A 21,040-nucleotide genomic window follows, 5' to 3' on the forward strand; every position below is an offset into this window, starting at 1 on the left:
CCATTGCATTATATCACATACATTCCGACACGAATCCATTCATTTTGGTTTAAATACAAAGGATACATCAAACTCCATCCCCAGGGACGTTTTAAGAATCAGACAAACACTAAGTACAGAGTTCAAGTATCATCACTACACATCTTGATTACAAAGACAGAACGTTTGGGGTTAGCAGGAAGTTTTGCTTGTTATATTTTTCTAATCAATATGTACATATTTCATTTTTCTGTAAAATATTAAAACACCACCAATACAAAACTTCTAAAATAGTTTTAAATTCAGTAATAAACTTTAAAATCTGGATTTTTTTTTTTCTTCTTTTCTTTTTTTTCCTCTTTTTTTTTTCTCTTCTTGTTTTTGCAATTCCTCCATGCACGTACTGCATACAAGTCTTCATAAGAGCGCTTTAAGGAAGCTGCTGGCATATCCAGGAGGATATGGTCACAGGAGTATAAAAAGCTGTACACACCAATACAGTGACGTTTCGTTGTATTTCAAACTGTTCGACTCCCTCACAAACGAATCACGGAAAGAAAAATATGAAGGAAAAAACAAAAACCAAAAAAAACCAGAACCAAAAAGCCCTGCGCTTCTGTGGAGGCATCCAGCCCTGTTTTGGGGCCAGCACCGAACGCTGCAGAATGCAGATGTGAGAGCAGTGTGGCACAATTCATTCCCAACTGAACGTTACGGCATCCTCGTCCAGGTGCTGAGCTGTGTTACACAGCACGACCTCAAAATCTGTTTGAAAAGCCTCAAGGGATTCCCCAATGAATGCGGTAATAATTCAGCTGTGTTACGGAAACAAAGGACTTTCAGGAAAACAAGAGATTCCAGGGCTCTTGTTGAGTTCTTGTTGGTTCCTGAATACACAACGTGGGACAAGGCAGCTGCCCTTCCCAGCATCTCAAACAAAGCAGAGATGTAAACAAAACCTTGGACAGAAAGGCAGAGAGATGTAATGGCTCCTCAAAACCAGCAAGTTGTTGAAGTGAAATGGGGAACAAAAGTTAAAACACTCAGCTGGATGTTAGAACTGCCCTGGCAAGACCAAGAGATAAATGTGCATTACATTTTTAGTGGCAATGTGGATCTGTGCAAGCTGCTGAAAAATTATCTGCTGATCTTCTTGCTTAAATTATACAAGTTAAAAAAATCATCAGGATCTGCTTCCGAGATGCTGATCTTCCCTCCTCTTTCCATTAGCACAACAGAACGATTTTAAATAAAAGTGACCATGAATTTTTAAAAGCATCTATAAAAAGTAAGGAAAATTTTAAAAACTTAATTAGTGACCCTTGCACTGGTAACAAAGCATGCTGCTCGGTTAGTGACTGAGCTCACCAGAGACATTTCTGAACAACATACAACCAGAGAAGGGAGAAACAAAAACCAGGCAGTCATTACCAGGTAAAGATTCACCTGAAATCTTTCTCCAATCGCTCCAGCCTGTTGCAGGACAGGAATTGCTCTACCAAGAACTATAAGTATGAGTACTGGTTGATCTTTGTAGGGCTCAGCGGATATCCAGTGTAAATAGCAGATCCTCTGGAAGCACCAATATAGGACTGGGGAGCAAACTGGTGTTGGTACTGGGCAGGTGGAACATTTGCAGAAGTCAGCAGACTCGGACCAACACTCACAGGGACCTGGTGGACGAGTGTGCTGGGGTGGGCAGCGTACTGGGTGTGCCGTGAGGAGCCCTGAGGGGAGAAGAGATGGGCGATGGAGGTGGTGGAGCCCAGCGTTGCAGCAGTAGTTGGAGCATAAGTGTACATATGTGGCTGGCTGGACAGGTGTGCGTTCGCAGTCGCCGCCGCCAGGTGGGGATGCACTGGGCTGCTGTGTTGAAACGTGTAGGGAGCCTGAGAAATAGTTGATGTGAGGGGTGCCACATAAGCTTGCTGCCTACGTGGGACTGCATTTCCGCTTCTCTCCTGTGAGGCCAGCACTGTCGTTTGCTGGTTCTGCAGGGAGAAGAAGGAAAAAAAGTCAACGAGAAACCTCGGGGAGCAACAAGAGGTTCAGCCAGAGCCTCTCCACTAACACCCAGGTCCCAGCAGGACAGATGATGGCCAGGAAAGGTCACACAGTGCTTACCTGGCTGAGATTGAGAGGCTGCACACCGTTTGTTACCACGCGGTGCGGTCGGTACCCAGTTGGTGTTATACAGCATCCTGATGACTGCCCGCTCACAGAGGCCACAGGCTTGGTCTTACTGGTGCTGCTCAGAATGCCTGAAAGATTTTGTCATTTTAATCCCTTCTTCCTTCTCATGCTGCATGCATGCACTATGCCAACTATGCAGAACACAGCTCCTACTTTTGCAACAGAGCTATTTCTTCAATTACAACTTAAAATTCGACTGTACAAGAAAAGACCTTTCTAAATGAATGCAGCCAAATATACAGGAAAGGTAAATGTATCAGTGACACTAAAAACAGACCGAGGCTTGCATTCTCAGAACATCATACCTAAAGCAGACAGTTAAAAACTGTGAGGACGAAGCTGTCAGGAATGAGACAGCATCCAAGCCCAACATCTAAGCCCTGGCAAAAACCACTGAGCACAGCGAGCTATGAGAGCATATCTACCTGAAGCTTGGGTGGCTACAATGCAGTCATTGAGCTGTGTTTTCAGTGGTGGCACAATGATAGTCCGAGAGTTGGAGCTGTCAGCTGCTCCTCTGCTTGGCAGCTCCAGGGCACCACCTGTACTCCTGAGAGAAGAAAGTGGGTCTGTGGCATAGGGGCTGTTCAGGGAGGAGTCGGAATCAGGGGAGTCATTAACAGTAACGTAGCTGATGACATTGGATCTCTGCTTCATACCCAAACTGCAGGGAAAAAAGACAAACAGGAAACATTCTAGCTTTTCTCACAAGACATCTCCCCTTCAGATCTCATGCCCTCCTCCTAGTCACATGTGATCTGGTTAATTAGAGAGACAAACAGCACAGTGAACATGATGCAGCATTTTCTGTCTTACGCAGCGGTTCTTAGCTGAGCTGGGGTTTTGTACGTAGCTCTCTGCACTTCCTGATGCTTGGGCTCAGCTCAGGACCCATCAGTACTAATTGCCTAAATGAACTTCCTACCTGGCAGGTTTGTATTTGCTGTCCTCTTCCTCATCAGTGTCACTGCGAATGGTGATGACGCTGACGGGAGGGCTTGGAGTGTCTGGGATCACAATGGGCTGGTGCTGCTCCTGCACTGGGACGAGCACATTGGAGGAGGAGGAGGTGGAACGCAGAGGACTGCTCCCAATGAGAGAGTAAACTTGAGTGGGCACAGTTTCTAGAGTGGAGCTGGATCTGAAGGAAAAGCAAAGCAGTATTCAGCTGCGTGTCAGCAGGCCAGAACAAACCAGCACCAGCGTTAACAACAGTCAGCCTCCAGCAGGATGGAGCGCAGTGCAAAAAGAAAAACCCAAGGAGAATCTCAGTGCAGACACTCATACAGGAAAGCACCATGCAGTGCGTCCCAGAAGGGACCAATGCACTCAGGAATGCTCTGATCAGGACTGATTCTTCTGTGCCATCCCTTGTCAGTCAGCTGCCAGTTCTGCCAGTTCTATGCTATGGCACCAACACACTCTGAATGCACGAAGTCTCACCAACACACTCTGAATGCACGAAGTCTCACCGACCCATACAGTAAAGCACTCGGTCAACCACAGTCCTTGCAGTCTCACTGAAACTCAGATCACTTTATCCAAGACATATTTAAAAGCAACTGTAGCACATTAAAAAGTTACACAGACAGTAATTCTGTGATGGCAAAAACAGTTTTTCACACCACAAAAGCAACCTGCACAACACACCCACAGTCCTTACAGTGCTGGAAGCCTTACTTGGCTGTGCTTGGTGCTGGCTGCTTGTTCTTCTTTGCTGGAACGTTGCTGCTTTGCTGCTGCCTAACAACATGAGCAACTCCAACATTCAGAGGCTGCGCTGCAGCCAATGTCACGTGGTTGGTCAGTAACGATGGCTGTTGCATGAGGGTGCTGTACTGATTTCCATGGGAATGTGCATTCCTGGGGCAGGAAAAAAACACAAGAAGACCCAAACCCCATGACAACACTGCAGGAAATGCAGCGCAGGCACAGCTGCACTGAGCCCCTCCATGATTTTCAAGGGGAGGGAGAAATCCTGTGCAGGGCAGCACATGGGACTGAACCCCGCGTAGTCCCTACCTCCAGTCGGCCAATTGCTGGCTGCTGCCAATGGTCTCTGGAATCACAGCTGCTGGCTGAACAGAATTGTGCAAGGCAACCCCTGGGAGCTGCTGCCAGGTGGAAGGAAGCAGTATCTGCTGGGTTCCCCCAGGCCAGGCCTGCTGCAAAACAACAAACAGACACACAGCTTCACTAGATTTCAGTTCCTACAGAGACAGAGAGAGCTGTTCCAAGCAATAAATGCACTTAGGCAGATTGTTAACTTGCAGAGATAAGGGCACATCACTGCACTTTCTCAAAAGATCTCAGTACAAAAAAAAGAGAAGCAAGCTTCTCCTGACACTGTGCTAACCTTTCGTAGCCCAAGTGCCACTGGGGAGAAGTGAGATGTCGTACTGCAGAATGCAGCCAGGTACTGTATTGCTGGATGCATTGTGAGTGTTTTGGACTACTTTGCATGAAGGTTTCTGCACACTGCTCTGCTGAAAGATTCCAAACTTCAAAGGCAGTTTGGTTCTTTCTGTTTGTCTGGATTACAGGGCTCATGCTATGATAGCTATCTCACAGCTGAGATAGAGCTATCGTGGAAATTTATCCCTCCTCAACTAAAGTAGTAAAGAAAAGCCACAGTGAGAAAAACATTCAGTGATTTGGCAGGTACAGGAAGCTGCTTTTCATTCATTGGTACTATCAATGTTCCTGTCCAAATTGACAAAATGCAGAATTTTCTGGGAAAAAAAAGCCAAACAATGACCTAAATTCTGCAGTACAACACTCTAAGGTTTTGAAACTGCTTCTTCATTGCACATTGAACTGTAAAAATGCTGCACAAAGTATTTCTGCAAGTAACAGATCCACGTGTTACAAATACTGGTTCCAAACAAGAAGCCTTTAAAGCAGAGAACTGCGAAAACCTCTGCCAAAACAAGCGGAATAACAATAATATTAAAAAAAACAAATAAAGAGAAATATGTTAAAAGTCACACCATGCGTCTTTCCAAAAGCCAACACCTGCACAAGACAAAGCAGAGAGTTTAATACAGCAAGATATATAATTCCCAATGAGAGGCAGAAACCGGGCCTTCCAAGCGACGAACTGTTTTGACAGAGGAAGGACAAAAATACGCAAAGCTTAGCAAATGGCTAATGCAAACTGAGGGGAAGCAGCAGGGAGAAGTGTTGGAAGCACTAAAGGTGAGCAAAATCACGCCAAAGGCTCCCAGAATCCCAACAGGAATGGCAAGTTCTCCGGGGAAGCTCAGAATCCAGGCTGGCAGCTCGGAGCTGGCTCTGACTCCCGCTGCTGTGTGGGGGAGCTGAGCTGCAACCCCGCCGTACACGCACAGGAGAGCAGATCTAATTTGCCTGCTGTTGAATCAAACGTCCGCTTTTGAAAACGTCACTAATATCTCACTTGTGTCCCAAGCTCTGCTACAGTCACCCCTTGCTGTTTTCAGAGCCTAGAGCGCAGCCTTTCGGCAATCAAAACGCAAGAGGAGGAAAGGAGATGCATCCCTGGAGCTGTCAGCTCAGAGCTGGGACCCAGGAGAACCCCTCCTCCTGCCTTCCCCCTCTTCTGAGACAGGGAGCACTTCGCTCGCTTCAGAACTCAAACGAGCAGGATTTCATTTCCACACACGTATGGCCTGAGCAAGTTCCACTTTGGGAGAGGCCTTGGAAGAAAATGACACTCAAACTACCACTCTAAAGCCACAAGAAACAACATGGTTCACAGAAGAAATGGAATGTGCTTTGAAGGACATGTGAGGATACCAGCACTTCAGTGCACCGCAATGTTTTCGTAAGCTTCACTGATCTGATTCTGGAGTTTGACAATGACTTCTCTGTGGCACTTGCAAAGTTGTTGTGGTGCAGGTGCCAAATCGGTACAAAGAGGACAATTTTGAAAACAAGCATTTCCTAAAGGTGTGTTTTCTTCCCCCGCCATTTTTTTGCAGTTGTTCCAAACAGCCTAAGCGCTATCTAGTGGCATTTTTGATACAGCTCACCTTTAATTTCAACCAAGGAATACGTATGAACTGAAAGTATCTGTGAAGAACAGCATCTTGATTTGGATGAAGCAAGCTACCTGTGGTTGGCTATGAATAACAAAAGGCCAGAACGTTGTTGTTGTCAAGGGCAAACAGAGATTAAGAGAAATGGACTCCTAAAGCAGTATGCTACAGAATTGGCTGTCATTAGAGGTTTTAGCCTGTGCTTAATGACCTGACACATTTCTACACACAAAGCAGCTTTACAGGTGTCCAGACAAAGCAGGCAGCTAACTTGCCAGGTAGTTCAAGTTCTGGCCATCCAGGTACCTGTAGCAGAATCGAGCTAAAGACTGATTCCTTTGTATTCAGCAATCAAAAGGCAAAGATAGGATAGTAAGCAAAGAACAGGAACAATCGTAGCTCTTCTACAGGCTAGCTTAGAAGAGCTTTGTAATTCTAGGCCAGTAAAGAGTAATAGTCAATGGATCTGGATTCTTTACAGAGCCACACTAAACATCAGAGTCAGACAGTGCTTCAGCAATGTTGGGGAGGAAAACAACAAGACATTAAGATGTAGCGAGAACACAGCCACAAGATGGCACATGCTTCCATGCCCTCTGCAAGTCTAAGTTAAAACAAAAACTCAGTTAGTGAACACAATCAAGGGAGGCAATTACCAGTACTGCAGCCGTCTGTTCTACTAGCGCTGGCCGGCCGGCTGCGCAGTTCAGAGTAAAGGGGACCGCATACTGCGGAGTGATGGTGGCTACTTGAGGATGAAGAGTTGCTACCATTAGTGGTGTACAGCTTCCCTGAAATGTAGATCAGGCAGTGAGTGAAACAAACGTACCGAGGCAGGTAAGGGGGTTCAGCAATAGGGCTAGACAGGCTTTCACCTCACTGTATTTTACGGTGCTCGAGTTCCAGCATTGCAGTGGGTGCAGTGAAACCAGCACTGTGACCCCCTGGGCAGGTTCCTCTAAGCATTTACACATCCCTGAGGGGAACACGAGGAGCAGGGAACTGGGGAACAGCATCTCTCCCATGACACGGTTGAGAAGTAAATATAAGATAGCGTTCAGCTACTATTATATATTACCAGGTCCCAGAGAGCACACCGCACTGCTTTTACATCCTAAGCCATAACAAACTGCACCCCAACAGGACACAGCTTCCACATTCACATACAGCACTCTTGGAAAAAAAACAAGGCATTTATTAAAAGGCACCAAAGGTCTTTTGTATTATTAAGGAGCAAAGTTATTTGTGATGAAACTGTCAAGAAACTACCGATATCAGTCCCTAAAATATCTAACAAAATCAGATTCTCAGTTTACAATTTGCCTTCTCAAGAAAACTGAGGTTTGAATTCAGGATGGGCTTCCTTCAAATACATTCTGCTTTTTGGATACTGTCACCTGCACAATTCTGCCAAACAAATCAGAGATCACAGAACGCCACCATAATTACTTGGACTGAACAACCTAAAATTGCTTCTCTGCAAGCAGGTCAGCAGTACGACACACTTCCTGGACAGCAGAATGAATACAGTATGTGTTAACATCAGCAGAAGCTTAAACCATACAAATAAAAAGGACTGTGCTCAATTTTAAAGGCAGTGACAATTTTTCAGTGAATAATACTCAGGAATCACTGTATATGAATATGAAATATATATATTCGTATATATGAAATAATTTTTTTTGAAATAAAAATCATTTTCATTTATGGGACATTACTGACATTTATAACATCAATTTCTAGAATGCTCTGTGAGTTCTGACACTGCATGCTGTTTAAACTGCAAACAGAAATAAGGGTGTCACTGCTACAGATCAATTCACTAACAATGAAACCAATGGAGAAGAATTCATACAATTTCATTTAAAGATGAAATTTAACATGAAAAATCTTCACTGCTACTTCTGCTTTCTGGGATCTCAACTCTGGCAGAACAGATTTCTTCTAAAATGTGCTGCCTTATTTTTGAAGTGTAGACAAAAATGTACACTACAGACAGCTGTAAGGTTGTAAAAAGGCAGCCTTTTTTTTTTAACAGCTAGAAAGTACTCACTTATTCCTGCTGTTAAACCAAACTCCTCAGACCAGGGAGGCCTGTGACATAACACAGTCTTTAAACATTCCAGAAAAAAACAAAACAAGAAACCACTGTCTTAGAAGTGATTTGCATTTAAACCTCTTGGAGTGTGCTGAGCACCTCCCAGCATTCACCCCAAGCACCAGAAGGTACGTCAGGCTCTCCTGGACAGTGATAGGAAATACAGTTAACTCAGGAATTCCTGTTGTTATTTTATCTTTTTTTACCTGTGTGAGAACTCCAGATTGGATCTGCAGTGGCTGTGCTGCAGGTGCTTGTGGTACAATTGGGACGGCATTCTCCATCCTGACTGGGAATCCGGAATGCTTGGTAGTTGCCTGAAGTCCAGCTGTGGAGGACAAGAATAAATCACAGCTAAGATGGTTTACTTACTTCTGTTTATTCTTCTCAAGTTCCTACCAGGTAAAAGAATACAGGGTCAGATGAAGAAAAACTGTTTCCTTTGACAAAATCCTACTACTAAAACACCAGCTGGAGTAAATATTCCTGCAGCCCCCATTGCTCAAGGACAACGATGGACAACCAGCTCTCAAAAGCTCTGTCCAATTCTTCAGCCTTGTGCTCAGAAACCAGCAATCTACACACACATCTACTTTTGCTACACCACCAGTTCCCATCCCATAAATGCTCCAGACTAGCACAACCCAGGTATAAAAAGAAATTAAGAACTTTCAGTTTTAACAGAGCTTGTGCTAACTTCACTTATTGCAGTTTGTGACTGTTCATCTGTTAGCAAACTGCACAGCTGCACCAGTGATTGTGAACTGACTTAAGCAGATATTCACTCCTGGTATAAAAAAACACAGTGAGGCATTTTCTTATTTTCAGAGAAGTCTGACTGTGTCCAATGCTTTCTGAGGAATGCTGTTGTGTTCAGTTGGGAGGGAAAAACTGGTTGAGCAACCAGATGAAGGCTGCAACTGTGCAGGCAAGGCAGTGCCACCTGCACAAGCTCACCTGGAAGAGAACCAAACTGCCTACCCATGTCTGACCTGATTCTGCTCTTCGCTCTGATGTGACACGCACACAGCACTCTTCTGCACCTTCTCAACGTGAAGCCAATCACAATTTCTCATTTTAACCTAAGTGAAACCACAGCACCATACACAAAGGGGTTGTTTTTTCTGCTTACTTTGGAAAGCAGGGGGACAAACAATGAATGTCTGCTGGAATGGGTCAGTCTGCGTGCAGATCTGGGTGGTTCCAGGTTGCAAGGAGACACTCTGTTGTGCCACACCTGCAACTGGTGCTGCAGATGATGGATAGAGAGCAGACTGATAGTTCAGCAAGGAAACGTCCGAGTTTGCCAGGGAAAGAGTAGCAGCAGCAGTAGAATTAGAAGCTAATACACTGGCCTAGAAAACAAAAATATTACAGATTTATCAACTGTACTTGTTATAAAACAGGAACTGTCAAGACTAGACTGTGCATCAAGCACCAGGAAAAGGTTTTAGGTAAAAAGCCCAAGATAACACAAGAAAAAACACGAGCTGCACCAACTTTACTTATGATGCTGAACTGACAGGCCAATGTGATTAGGTGAAAAAGAGACTGCCCTGGCCTAAGTTATGGAAAATAAGACTTCAAGACGAGACTACAAATTCCAGAGTGTGATTTAAACACACTGCTTTGCAACAAAGGACAGAGGGCTTAAAATGAGACTGCTCAAGCTCTTCAATTAGGACAAAACAGCTAGCAGATGCTATACCTGGTTGTGTACTGTATTGAGCTGGTTGTTAAAGCTCATTGTCAGATTTGTGCTTGTATTAGGAGCAACGTGAGTCGTGAATGGGCTCTTAATCTGATTCACTGTATCATACATATTAACTCTTCGCTTGCAAATCTCCATGTTCTGAAAGCAGGATTTCACACTGAAAGAGAAGACAGAAGGAAGATATGAGAATATGTACAATGCAACTCAACAGAGACACTGCATTTCTGAGGTTATGCATAAGCTTTTAGGTTTAGGTACTTTTTTTTCCTGTTTTTTTGTTGCTGCTTTGGGGACTGGGGGGCTGTGGGGAGGTATTTAAAAAAACCAAGAAGGTAATAAAACATGAAAAGGAAGCTTAGGAACACGTCTTTCCTTCCAGCCTTTGCTGTTTTCAGGTCAGCCAGAAAATGCAGAAAACAGTACTGACATGAAGTAGAAATGTGCTATTCTGTGTTGCTACTCTGTCCTCCTGAAACAGAACAAGAAATCCAAGGAAGCTTACTGATTGCTGTGTGGGAAATCCAGAAGATGGGTCATTGTAACGAATGGATGGTTCAAAGTCTTCAGCGGAGTAATTCTCTTATCTGCATCAATAGTCAACATTTTCTTCAACAAATCAATGTACTCCCTTCGGTCAGCCTTCTCTGCCAACATGTCGGTCCCTTCTAAGTCTGTGGACATATTCACCTTGAAAACAAAATTAGGGTGGTATGCAAACATTACATTCATTACTGCTTAACGATTCACTAACCTCATATCAAGCACAAATATTTACAAACTGTTTCTGTCTCTTAGCCAGCTTAGCTTTAGGTGCTGTGGCACTAGCATTTAACTTTTCCATTGCTCTAAAGAAGGAAGTCAAACTTACACAAGCATTAGCATCTCAACATGAAGTTGGTCTGCTCAATAGACAGCAAGCAGGGCTGTAAGAGGCTAGCAAAACTGAACGGTGAGATTCTACATTCTCTGCACAGATGCACAGTGATGATAATAGCTACAAAATCAATAGAAGATGGAGACCAACGTGTTTAAGATGCAAGGCCTTGTATTATTAAAAACACTCAGATATTCCCTCTTATGAATTCTGAAAACAGAATGGGAAAATGGAACAAGCTGTGGCTCCAGTCAACACGCTCTCTCAGATTTACAAGGCTCACCAAGAGCCCTAATCCTACAGACACCTGCAGGTGCTTAACTTTCCTGCTACTTGACTGCAGCTCAGCTGTTCCTAGCAATGCAGGCTGAGCACACTTGTTGCATCCACCAGATCAAAGCCTAAGCAAGAACAGGAAATCTCTAACTGCTTCATAATTAACATTTTCACAGCCTTTAATACAGTGATTTCTGATGCAAATTGGCACCATGGCAAACCTATATCAGTGTCCTCAATAATATGTGGAAGAAGACTGTCCTGGTTCAGGAGCCTCATTTTAAAGACACCAGTGATGTGATGTGATGTACTTGAAGTGAGTTGTCTGTGTGTTTCAGTATTTCTGTGTACCTGTGCCATATCATCCAAACAGTTGAATATATATTTCCTTGCTTCTTTTGATTTTATTCCTGTCTCCAACTCGTGTTCTTCTGGGGTCTACAAAACAAAGCATTTGTTAATATAAATGGAGTTTTGAGAAACTGAGATATTAAAAAAAGAAAAAGCAACATGATAAGCATTGAGCCAGGTCATCTTCTGACTGCTTCAGTATAAATCATAGGCTAGCATGCCAAACACAAGCAGTCATGGGTTCTCATCCCTCTGAAACTGGAAATACCACTCATTACTCACTGCCAAAGCTGAATTAACAACTGGATCAGTTCCCTTCAAGGCTTTCTTAGGTAGTACCAATGTGAAAAGAACAGAAGAGCTCTGATCTAGGAAAAGACTGTTTTTCAACCTCCTTTTTACAAAGAAAGACAAAATTCCCTCCTTTTGCAGCTCAGCTTAGAGGTAAATCAAATGTACATCTGACTCCTTCCTGTCCTCTGCCAGAACACAAACCAACCTCTGTTCAGCTGAGAATCACCATCATGAAAAGCTCCCCACTTCACTCCATACTGTCAGGAGATGACAACAAGATGACATGCTTTCAAGACTGAGCAGACCATAATAAGCAACCATTACCTCAGTTACTTCAACACCCACTCTTTGCTGGTGCTATCATTCATAGCTGCTATTGTTAGATGAGTACTAGGAGGTCTGCACAATTTCTGGAGTGCAATACACAAATCAGTGATATTTGAATGGCACTTCAATCCAATCTTAGCAAACCAGGTGTCCATTTATAGCCAGTCCTCAGTGAACAAAACAGAATCGAGCATCAAGAAGACAGACAAACCTTTAGCCTCCACAGTGGGTATCCCAAATTTGGATCTCTGTTAAAAAACCTGCTTGTTTTCGTTCCTGCACTGAGAAGATACTCCGCTGGAAGGCCTTGAGTTTGTGAAATATAACGAATCTAGGAAAGAAAATAAAAAGAATCAGGGCTCTCAATGTAGTTAGCTGATGCTTAACGTAGCACTTATCAACCAGCTCTGTTCACAGTTATTAGGAAGCAACCTGCAAATAAAAATGTCCAGATAGTTGACATTAAAGAGACTCAAGTATTTCTAAGGATATTTAACTTGCTCAGTCACATCATCTGCCAAAATTTTTTGTATAAACATTGGCTCATGAAAATCTTCTTTGCCTTCTACATGTGAGCAGACTGTGAGCTTTTAGAGATAAAGTAACACCAACAGTCACTGCTGTTAGCAATGTCCAAGCAACACGGCTTTAATTGGCTGCCTGCACTCACAGCACACAACAACGTCACGACAAAGCTCTCATTAAAGAAGAAAGCAAGCCCAAACCTCCAATCCAATCAGCTGCAGCCTCAAAAGCATTTAATGCATTTAACATGTAGCAAAAACATAAGAAATCTGGAAGATGCACCTGGCCAGCTGCGATAGCATCAGTAAGACACAAGGCAGAGAGAGACCAGGCACAAAGGCGTGCTCCAAAGGAAAGAAAACAGCACACTGTTGGAAAGCACAGCACGTTTCTTCAAGTATTCTAAGTGCCACATGACTGCTAATGATATTTGCTCTTCGGGAGTACAGTGAGAAATGTGACATCACCTCTGTCACGACTGTTCCCCAGAAGGAGCCTATGTGAAAGTTTCAAGAAAAGAAGTAATATTCTGATTTATAAAAACAAGGGCTGGGAGCACAGTGTTAAGGTAAGCAGGCTTTGTTCAGATTTTCATACGTGGCTTTTTTAGCACGCCTCTTGTCTTCTTTGCAAAACTCCTCTTCCTCCACTGTGTCAGAGCAGCTGAATACTGTGCAGTGATAACTGATGGTTACAGCCTGTGTGCCAGATATTCACTTTCCATGTATGCCAGTGTGAATCTGAGGTATCTGCAGGCAGCTATCTTTGGTATCCACACAGTAGCTCAGCTAAGTGATCTGCTGGCCTATGAGACTTATCTCTTCCTTATAAGCAAAGAATGTTTAAACAATGATTGTAAAACCCATCCCAAGCTGTGAACTCATTCCTAAGAGGTCCCTGCAGAAGTTCTGCCTGAGTTTTCATTTGCTGCTGTGGAACCTCAGAAAAAATACAAGCAAACCACCTCTATTTTTCAAGGGCAATTCAGATATCAAAACCAACCACATGAAGTCACACCTCGCAAAGGACTGCAAAATCCTGCTATTAAGCAATGGAAAAAGCACCTCCTCCCACCCCCCTACATGGCTAGATAAGGTTCTCAGAATTACACAAAACTCACAGTGCAAGGAAACCACCACGATGTGTCGCAGTTATTTTCTAACTCATTCTGCTCATTAAGGTACCGCTGGGTTTCCTTTGGAAATTCACAGTGCTAGCTTCCTAGCCCATACCAAAAACTTACTAAGTTTGAAAGCTTACTTTTAAGTGCTTTGTCACATAAGGAAAACTAAACCAAGTGCTGTCACAAGATATCACCAACAAAAACCACAGTGGAAAAGTCAGTCTCAAAAAAACCCCTGTACAGACTTTTTGCCCTTTTATAGGCAACTGAGGAGACCAGGTAATGCTAAGAATCCACAGGAAGAAATAATTAGTGCAAAATGCCTTTTCAGTCCCTTGCCCTTGTACTGCAGAGACAACGTGGGCCCACATTTTGCATCAGAAATAAGGGCTGCTGTAGGTGCTGACAGGACAGGAGTGGCACTCTTGCTTTGTCTCCACGTGGAAAAACTGCTTTCACGGTGAAATTACAGAGCACACACCTCCCTTTTGTTTTGACAGGAATGTACTTCAACAGCTTTTGGGTTTGGAAGAACAGACGGGGTGAACTGTCAACTGACTCTATACTGGATGAGTACATTTGGTAAAATGCACAGAGCTGTGCTCTCCTGCCCAAGGACAGCAGACCAACAGCAAGAAAATTCTGACGACAGTGATTCATTTTGGGTAAAATTTGAATGCAGGATCAGTTGGGTTCAGAGGGTCTGGACACAGATCACTGTGGCTTCATCTGAACATCCCCACACTCCCCATGCACTCACCTGATCATATTCAGAGGCTCCTGGATACAGAGGCCAGCCCAGAAACAGCTCAGCTATCACACAGCCCAGCGACCACATGTCAATAGCTTCGCAGAACGGTAAACCCAGGATGATCTCAGGAGCCCTGTTGAAAACAAAAGGAAGAGGGGGGAAAAGAGGGTTAAAATTTTCAGAAAACACAGCCCTTTAATAACTTCTCTGGATAATGCTCCTTCATCTGAGTAAATCCATGTGAAATTAAGAGATTCACGTTAAAGCAGATGTTTCCTCGGGCGTCCTTTTTATCACTTAGCATGGCTGATTTTGTTTTATTGCCAGGTGCCCTCCAACTTTATGTAACTGCGAGACAAAGTGACTCCTTTAGTAACTGGTTTTATAACACACAACAGAGGCATCCCAGAGCCTTCCCTAACAGAGCTTGGAAGTGAAGTTCTGGCAGGGGATGCTCAGACCTTTCTTTGCAGGTCTCCCTCCCCAGGCACCCAGCTGCCTGCATGTGGAAAAGAATCACATCTGCAAACCCAGAAAAAGAAGCCCTACAGGGAGGCACCTGGCTTTCATGCAGGGTTTGGAGAGTTTCGAGTTTAAAAGGGGTCAGAAGAACACAGCTGGATATTCTGACTTCTCTGCAAGGTTGAGCTACAGGTTTCTGTGCACTGAACCACCCCTAAAGCAAAATGCATCAGCCTGGATTGCCCTGAACAGGTGCAGCAATTTGGAATTTTAGGGAGATTTCCTTCTGGGACCAACTCAGAACACAGAACGATGCTTTGGTACAACTCCTCACCTACACACAGTTCTGAAACAAACCCATGCTTTTCTGTTAGGTGAAATTCTGGTCACGTATTTGCATACAGCACAGAACCCAAGTGCTGCAAGAACCACGTGAGTCGGTATGGGAATTTACTCTGGAAAGTACAAACATTAAAACCTTGCTCTTCTTCATGCATAACTAACAATTGCAAAGATAGGAAGGTCTTCAACTACAGGCTAGTGGTTTTCTGGATGTGACTTTGGTAGCACGTCCTAAGGCTAGCATGCCATTCCTTATATTGCTCCATATTTCAGAGTCTAGGGTGAAAAAAAAATCCTTCTGAAACCAATTCTGATCTTTCTACAGAATTCTGAAATGGTCTGCATAACACACAGGTGTCAACAGATCTAACACCTTCCTCAAGTGTACAACCCAAGCACACCTCCCAGCAGTTTGCACACAACAGAAGAGACTCTCCAATTAACCCCCCTCTGAGCTGCAGTGACACAGACACAGCTTTTGGTTGAGGTGACTGTACACAATTATCATGAGCCAGTCTCCAAAATACAGCACTCATCCCAGCTGCCAAGGCACAGAGCCTCTGAAAAAGGCAGATGACTGGACTGGCTATTGACTGCAGTGAGGTCATACCTAAACCCTGCTGTTCAGCTTTAAGCAAGGCAGTTCTTTTATTATGTGAAAATATGATTGTGTCAACGTGACAAATATCTGACATTTCAATTCTGAATCTCCTGTTAAAGCTTTCACTGTAAAAGAATGAGGTGAGGCTAGATGCAGCTCTCTACAGACAAACAGGTGCTAAGGGGGACTCCATTTCTGTAGTGCTTTCACCTCCACAAGCACAGTGAGTGCAGTGCAGTCACTCACATCAGGTTTTCAGAACACAATGTGTCATCAGTCTACTAGAAAACGTGTTTTGACCTTCCAGATTCTCCTACTTAATGCAGAAATCCAATTCAGATTGGACTTGAAGCTTCACGTAACAAAAACTTCATGCATAAGTTTCCTTGGTTTGGAATGACCAAAATAAAATATTGGCTGGTGGAACATGCAGAATATGCTGAGCCTTCTCAAACACATGGAAAAAAATCATGCTGATGCCAACAGAAATGGTGGCAATGAGGCCTGGAAGTTTTTTGTTTGTCTTCAACAACACACTAGGGTAGAATGAAACTTCAGTTTCAAAACGACAGTAAGTTAAATTCTATGCTTTTTATTCCCTGGGACTTAAATGAACTCCTCACAAGCCACTCAACTTCATTCCAATTCAAGGACAGAGCTGGCAAATGAGTCTCTATCATCTTCTTGCACACTGCTATAATTAGTGGCATTATGAGATGTGAGTTGAAACAGGACAACAGACACAGGTCACTTTCATAGCTGGCCTGTCAAAGATTAAAGGGAGCTTTACTGTCTCAAGCTCTTTGAAATAAGAAATCAAACATTCTTTCTTTACATATGTGCTTGTCAAGTCTGCTCTGACTGCCAAAGTTAGCAAATCTGCTTGGGGACTCTTGAAAGGAGATTCAAAGCAGCAGCAGAAAAAACCAAGGCTTGGTTTGAGCATTTCAGAAGGTGCCATGTTTACAGGTGGGCCTTCAGCCCTGCGCCCTGTGAAGAACAACAGTAACACGAAGATGATACAACTGCAGCCAGCAATGGGGTGAATGACAACACATCGCTGCTGGGAGCTGCACCAGCAAGCAGAGAAAGTTCAAACCGGCAGCACACACTGCTGCTTCCTGAGCCAACACAGCTGGGACAGGAACAGCAACAGGAACCAGCCCCAAGAAGAAGGAAGGAGCACGCAGTCATCAGCTCTGGCAGCTCCCTCGATGCAAAGTGCCACCTCCTCATGGCCTAAAAGAAGACACCAAGCTCAAGGACTGCACAGAAGTCACTGCACAGAAGTCTGAGTGCCAGAGCTGGCGTGCTGCGAGTCCACGCCACGTGTGGGAGCCAAAGAATTCCTCCCAGCACTCCAAGTCTACCATGCCATGGCAGGAAAACTGCCCCTCCTGACTGGGAAACACCATGGAAGCAGCAGGAATGCCTGTAGAAAGAGCCCCAACTTGACAGCATTGCCCTGACAAACCCAGTACTGCACCCCAACTGCAAGTTAAGAATTCAATGAAAACAGGCATTAGGGCTTCAAAACAAGACAGCAGCATGAGCAAGTACTGCTAGGTATGAGCTAAAGCACCAAACAGTTCAGCCAAATCTCTCTGTGAAGGCAATACAGCAGAGCATCCCCATCTCACTGCTGAACAGCTGAAGCCCAAGCTGAGGAGCACACGTTTAACAATCAGCTGAAAGTTAAAGCAGTGGCTCCTTAATGCACAGAGGTGTTTTTCCCTCCTGACCTATTCAGAACTCAAAGTCTCATTCGAATGAAGATGGATTACTGCTCAGTAGCAGTGAGCATAATTAATAAAAGAATGTTTTTCCCCTTAGGGCATATATATGCATCAGAAAATTTATCTTATGGCATCTGAGTTGGCTGCTTCAGAGTTCTCTACAGGAAACTCAGTCCAGTAATGGGAGATAAAATCAAAGCATACAGAACATTTCAAGTTTATTCTTAATGGCTGACAGAGAACCAAATGAAGAACTGGCCTGTATTGTTTTATTAAAGACAGCACTGAAAAAAATCAAACTTAGAGCTCACTGAACATGAATTTAATGTGAATTGTTTGAAGCAATCCAGTTCTCTGACAATAAAGTGGCTTCTGCACCATCTGCCTAAGTTCCTGGAACATGGATTTTAGTAAGCAACACCATCAAGCTAATTACATATCAATCTAAATGTTAGATTTCCACATCACAGTGTTCTTAACTTCAGTTGAGCAGACAGTCTCAAGGTTCTCACCCTCCTGGCAGCGTCAGTCACTGCTCTCAGGGGGCGGAAGCAGCTCTGAGCTCAGCTCTGCACACAAAGACGAGCAGCCAGCTTCCCTCCCAGCAGCCCCTTCAAGATACTTATCGGCCCTTGCTACTTTTGTCTCAGCCAATCTGGCTTTTGCGTGCGTGATATCACAGAGTGGAAAGCACTGTGAGCCTCCCCAGGCTGCTCTGCCCACATCTGTTGCAAGTGAGTGCAGACCCGATCAGTGGTCAATGCAACAAATTAATAATGCATTTTAGAAAGTGAGCACTTTAACAGAGTCATAGTGCATAAAAGACAATTGCAGTTACAAAAAATAAGTACTGTGGAATTGAAAAAATCCGTGCCAACAAGCTAAATGAAGATCATTAGGAAAGCATTAAGAGAAGGAAACAGCACAGAAAGATGGTACTGGGTGCAAGAAGCAGAACACAAAGCAGAGGGAGCAAGAGGAACAAAAAGAACAAGCCCACAACAAGAGAGGGCCTGAAAGGGAAGCTTGGGAAAGACATCAAAGGGGGGCAAGGCAGGGTGGGGTGTCCCAGCCCTGTCTGTCCCAGCTGGAAGGACCAGATACTGGCTGTGTTTTGTGTCAAGCGAGTTCACACACAGCAACCCCTCAAACACAGCACAGACCTGCTCACGTCCCTCTGATGGCAGAGGTGCATCTGCTAATTGAAGTCTATTGCTCTTATTGACAGAACCAAGCTTGAGGAATAATCAAAGCTTGCTTTACCTACCCAACTTCTGAGTTAACAAACTCATAAAATGCTCATAAAATAGGATTTCTTTCTTTTTAATTCTTAGCAGTAAAGCAGAAGACATTTACACAACTCACCAAGGGAAGCACAGATCTATCTCACCCCCATTTAAAAAGAACAACAGGTCTCACAGCATCACAAACTGGTGACAGAATTAGCCAACTCACTGCATTAATCTGGGCTAAAAGGAAGGCACTGCATGCTACGCCACGTTCACAAAGCAGAAGTTCCATTTTTCTACACACAAGTTTCACAAATCTCCAGGAAACAGGCAGAAAGGTGAACATGATGATTTCCTTCCCCTGGCCCCTAACCGTAACAGCAGAAGATCAAGCATTTGCAGAAGCCAGTCCCTGGCACCCTATCAGATCAGCTTTCCCGTGCCAGGGCAGCATTCTGAAAGCAAGCACTGTGTCACTACTCACCTGTAATAGCGCGACTGCAGGTATGTGGAGCACACAGCTTTGGATACGTGGCTGGCTGAACCAAAGTCTATCACCTTCACTCTGTAGGGCTGGCGTGCAGGATCCACCAACATAATGTTTTCCGGCTTCAAATCAGCATGTATCAGACCCAAGCTCTTTAACTTCATCAGGGCAGTAGCCACTTGCTGTAGAATCGGCCGGATGTATTTCAGGGGCAACGGGCTGAATTTGTTTTGTTTTAAGAAATCATATAAGTTCTGTTCTAGCATCTCAAATACAAGGCATGTATGATTCTTGTGTTGAAAGCATTCGTAGGAGCGAACGAAGTTATATTCATCTGCATTCTCACTACTCAGGCGAGAGAGGATGCTCACCTCTATCTGGCCCTGCCTGGCGTAGGAAGGATGGTTCTTCAGGATTTTGATGGCCACAATCTCCTTCGTGCTACGCTTCCAGCACTTTGCCACCTGCCCAAACGTCCCACGGCCCAGGAATTCCAAGACCTCATAGCTGTTTGTCATAGAGCACAGGATCTCATGCTGGACCAGCTGATAATCCCCTTCTCCACTGGAACTGCTGCTCTTTGTGGTTACCGTGGTGGTCGTGGCCGCAGCACCCACCGCAGGTCTGTTTTGCAGCATGAGAGGTGGATGTTCCTCAATTATCTGCACACTACCGTTGCTGTCTACCTCTTCACTTTTCCTTTTTAATCCACATTTTTGGTATGGTTCCAGTAAAGAAAGGTTGGTCCTATGCGTTAGGGTTTGGCTGTTCTGAAAGGATGCTGTCGCACTGCTGCCCGTGCTGTCAGCTGCTGTAACCACAATGTGCTCAACCGAAGGAGCGGGGAGAAGGAGGTTCTGGTCGTACGCAGGGACACTGAAGTTGGCTACCTGATGAGAAGAGCTTGTTTGCCCTTGAGCTGCTGGGAGGTTTTTGCTGTGGGTATAATACTTGTCACTACTGCTCTGTCCTGAAACATCCCAGACAGAGGGCTCCACTTTCAGTTTCTTGGCACTGCAGAAGGCACTCGAGGATACTGACGGAGGGGAAAACACCTGCAGCTGTGAGGCCATACCTGAGGAAGGACAGGAAAACCTATTAGGACCATCCGGCAGCAGCCATCAGAACCAGAAACGCAACACCAAGGATCTCCCCGAGCACCCCCCGGGAAATCCATCTGTGCAACCGCCGACGGTGCAGGCGCCCTCAGCATTACCTCTTCGCCCGCAGCACAACACACAGCAAGCTCCACGCTCAACATCCCGACGGCTGAGGAAAACCGAGCGCATGACGGGAGAGCAGAGCAGAGGAAAGCGGAGCAGAGCAGGAGGAGAGAAGCCGGCGGAGGAGAAGAGAGGCGCCGGGCACGGCCCGCTCGGCTCGTTCGTTGCTTTCCGTTTCCCTCCCCAACGAATGCAGCAGAGGCAGCGTCCGTTCGGAACGGCGCCGTTGCGGAGCCCCGCCGGAGCGCCGGGCCGCGCAGCTCAGCACGCCGCGCCCGTCGCCGGGAGCGCCGCTGTCCCGCCCGCCCGGGCGCCGCCGCCCACAACAGGCCGGGCCGAGCAGCAGGCCCCGCGCGGCCGCAGGCCCGGCCCTCCCCGCCCGACGGCGGCCCGCTCCCGCTCCAGCCGGGCCTCCGCGCCGCCCCCGGCCCGCTCA

General features: G+C 45.1%; 1 protein-coding gene across 5 annotated transcripts; it reads right to left on the reverse strand.

Annotated features, from left to right (window-relative positions):
• Positions 1 to 285: 285 nt before the first annotated feature.
• On the reverse strand, positions 286 to 20,753 carry HIPK1 (homeodomain interacting protein kinase 1). Of its 5 annotated transcripts, none has more exons than XM_042884108.1 (16): positions 20,598 to 20,753; positions 19,379 to 20,456; positions 14,534 to 14,657; positions 12,337 to 12,456; positions 11,505 to 11,591; positions 10,506 to 10,690; positions 9,998 to 10,160; positions 9,422 to 9,644; positions 8,496 to 8,617; positions 6,848 to 6,982; positions 4,195 to 4,337; positions 3,853 to 4,035; positions 3,098 to 3,313; positions 2,598 to 2,722; positions 2,104 to 2,240; positions 286 to 1,970 (listed from the first exon to the last, which is right to left on the reverse strand). In XM_042884108.1, exons 1-16 carry the CDS (start codon positions 20,668 to 20,670, stop codon positions 1,485 to 1,487), a joined length of 3,600 nt encoding a protein of 1,199 aa, XP_042740042.1. In that variant the 5' UTR covers positions 20,671 to 20,753; the 3' UTR covers positions 286 to 1,484. The 5 variants fall into 5 exon arrangements, with proteins under 5 accessions (XP_042740042.1, XP_042740041.1, XP_042740040.1 ...); XM_042884107.1 differs by having other exon boundaries at positions 2,598 to 2,836; positions 4,195 to 4,334; positions 20,598 to 20,752; XM_042884106.1 differs by having other exon boundaries at positions 2,598 to 2,836; positions 20,598 to 20,751.
• Between the last annotated feature and the right edge of the window lie 287 nt (positions 20,754 to 21,040).

Source organism: Lagopus leucura, unplaced genomic scaffold (genome assembly GCF_019238085.1).
Source record: "Lagopus leucura isolate 7727_CA_CO unplaced genomic scaffold, USGS_WTPT01 Super-Scaffold_100043, whole genome shotgun sequence".
In the NCBI taxonomy this organism is placed as follows: domain Eukaryota; kingdom Metazoa; phylum Chordata; class Aves; order Galliformes; family Phasianidae; genus Lagopus; species Lagopus leucura.

Coding starts and splice junctions, on each gene's coding strand:
- HIPK1 (XM_042884106.1), bottom strand. CDS start 20,670: ATGCGCTCGGTTTTCCTCAGCCGTCGGGATGTTGAGCGTGGAGCTTGC. Junction 3,314..3,852: donor CCAGCACCAAGCACAGCCAA/GTAAGGCTTCCA, acceptor CTTTTCCTTCAG/ATCCAGCTCCACTCTAGAAA. Junction 1,971..2,103: donor AGCCTCTCAATCTCAGCCAG/GTAAGCACTGTG, acceptor TTCTCCCTGCAG/AACCAGCAAACGACAGTGCT.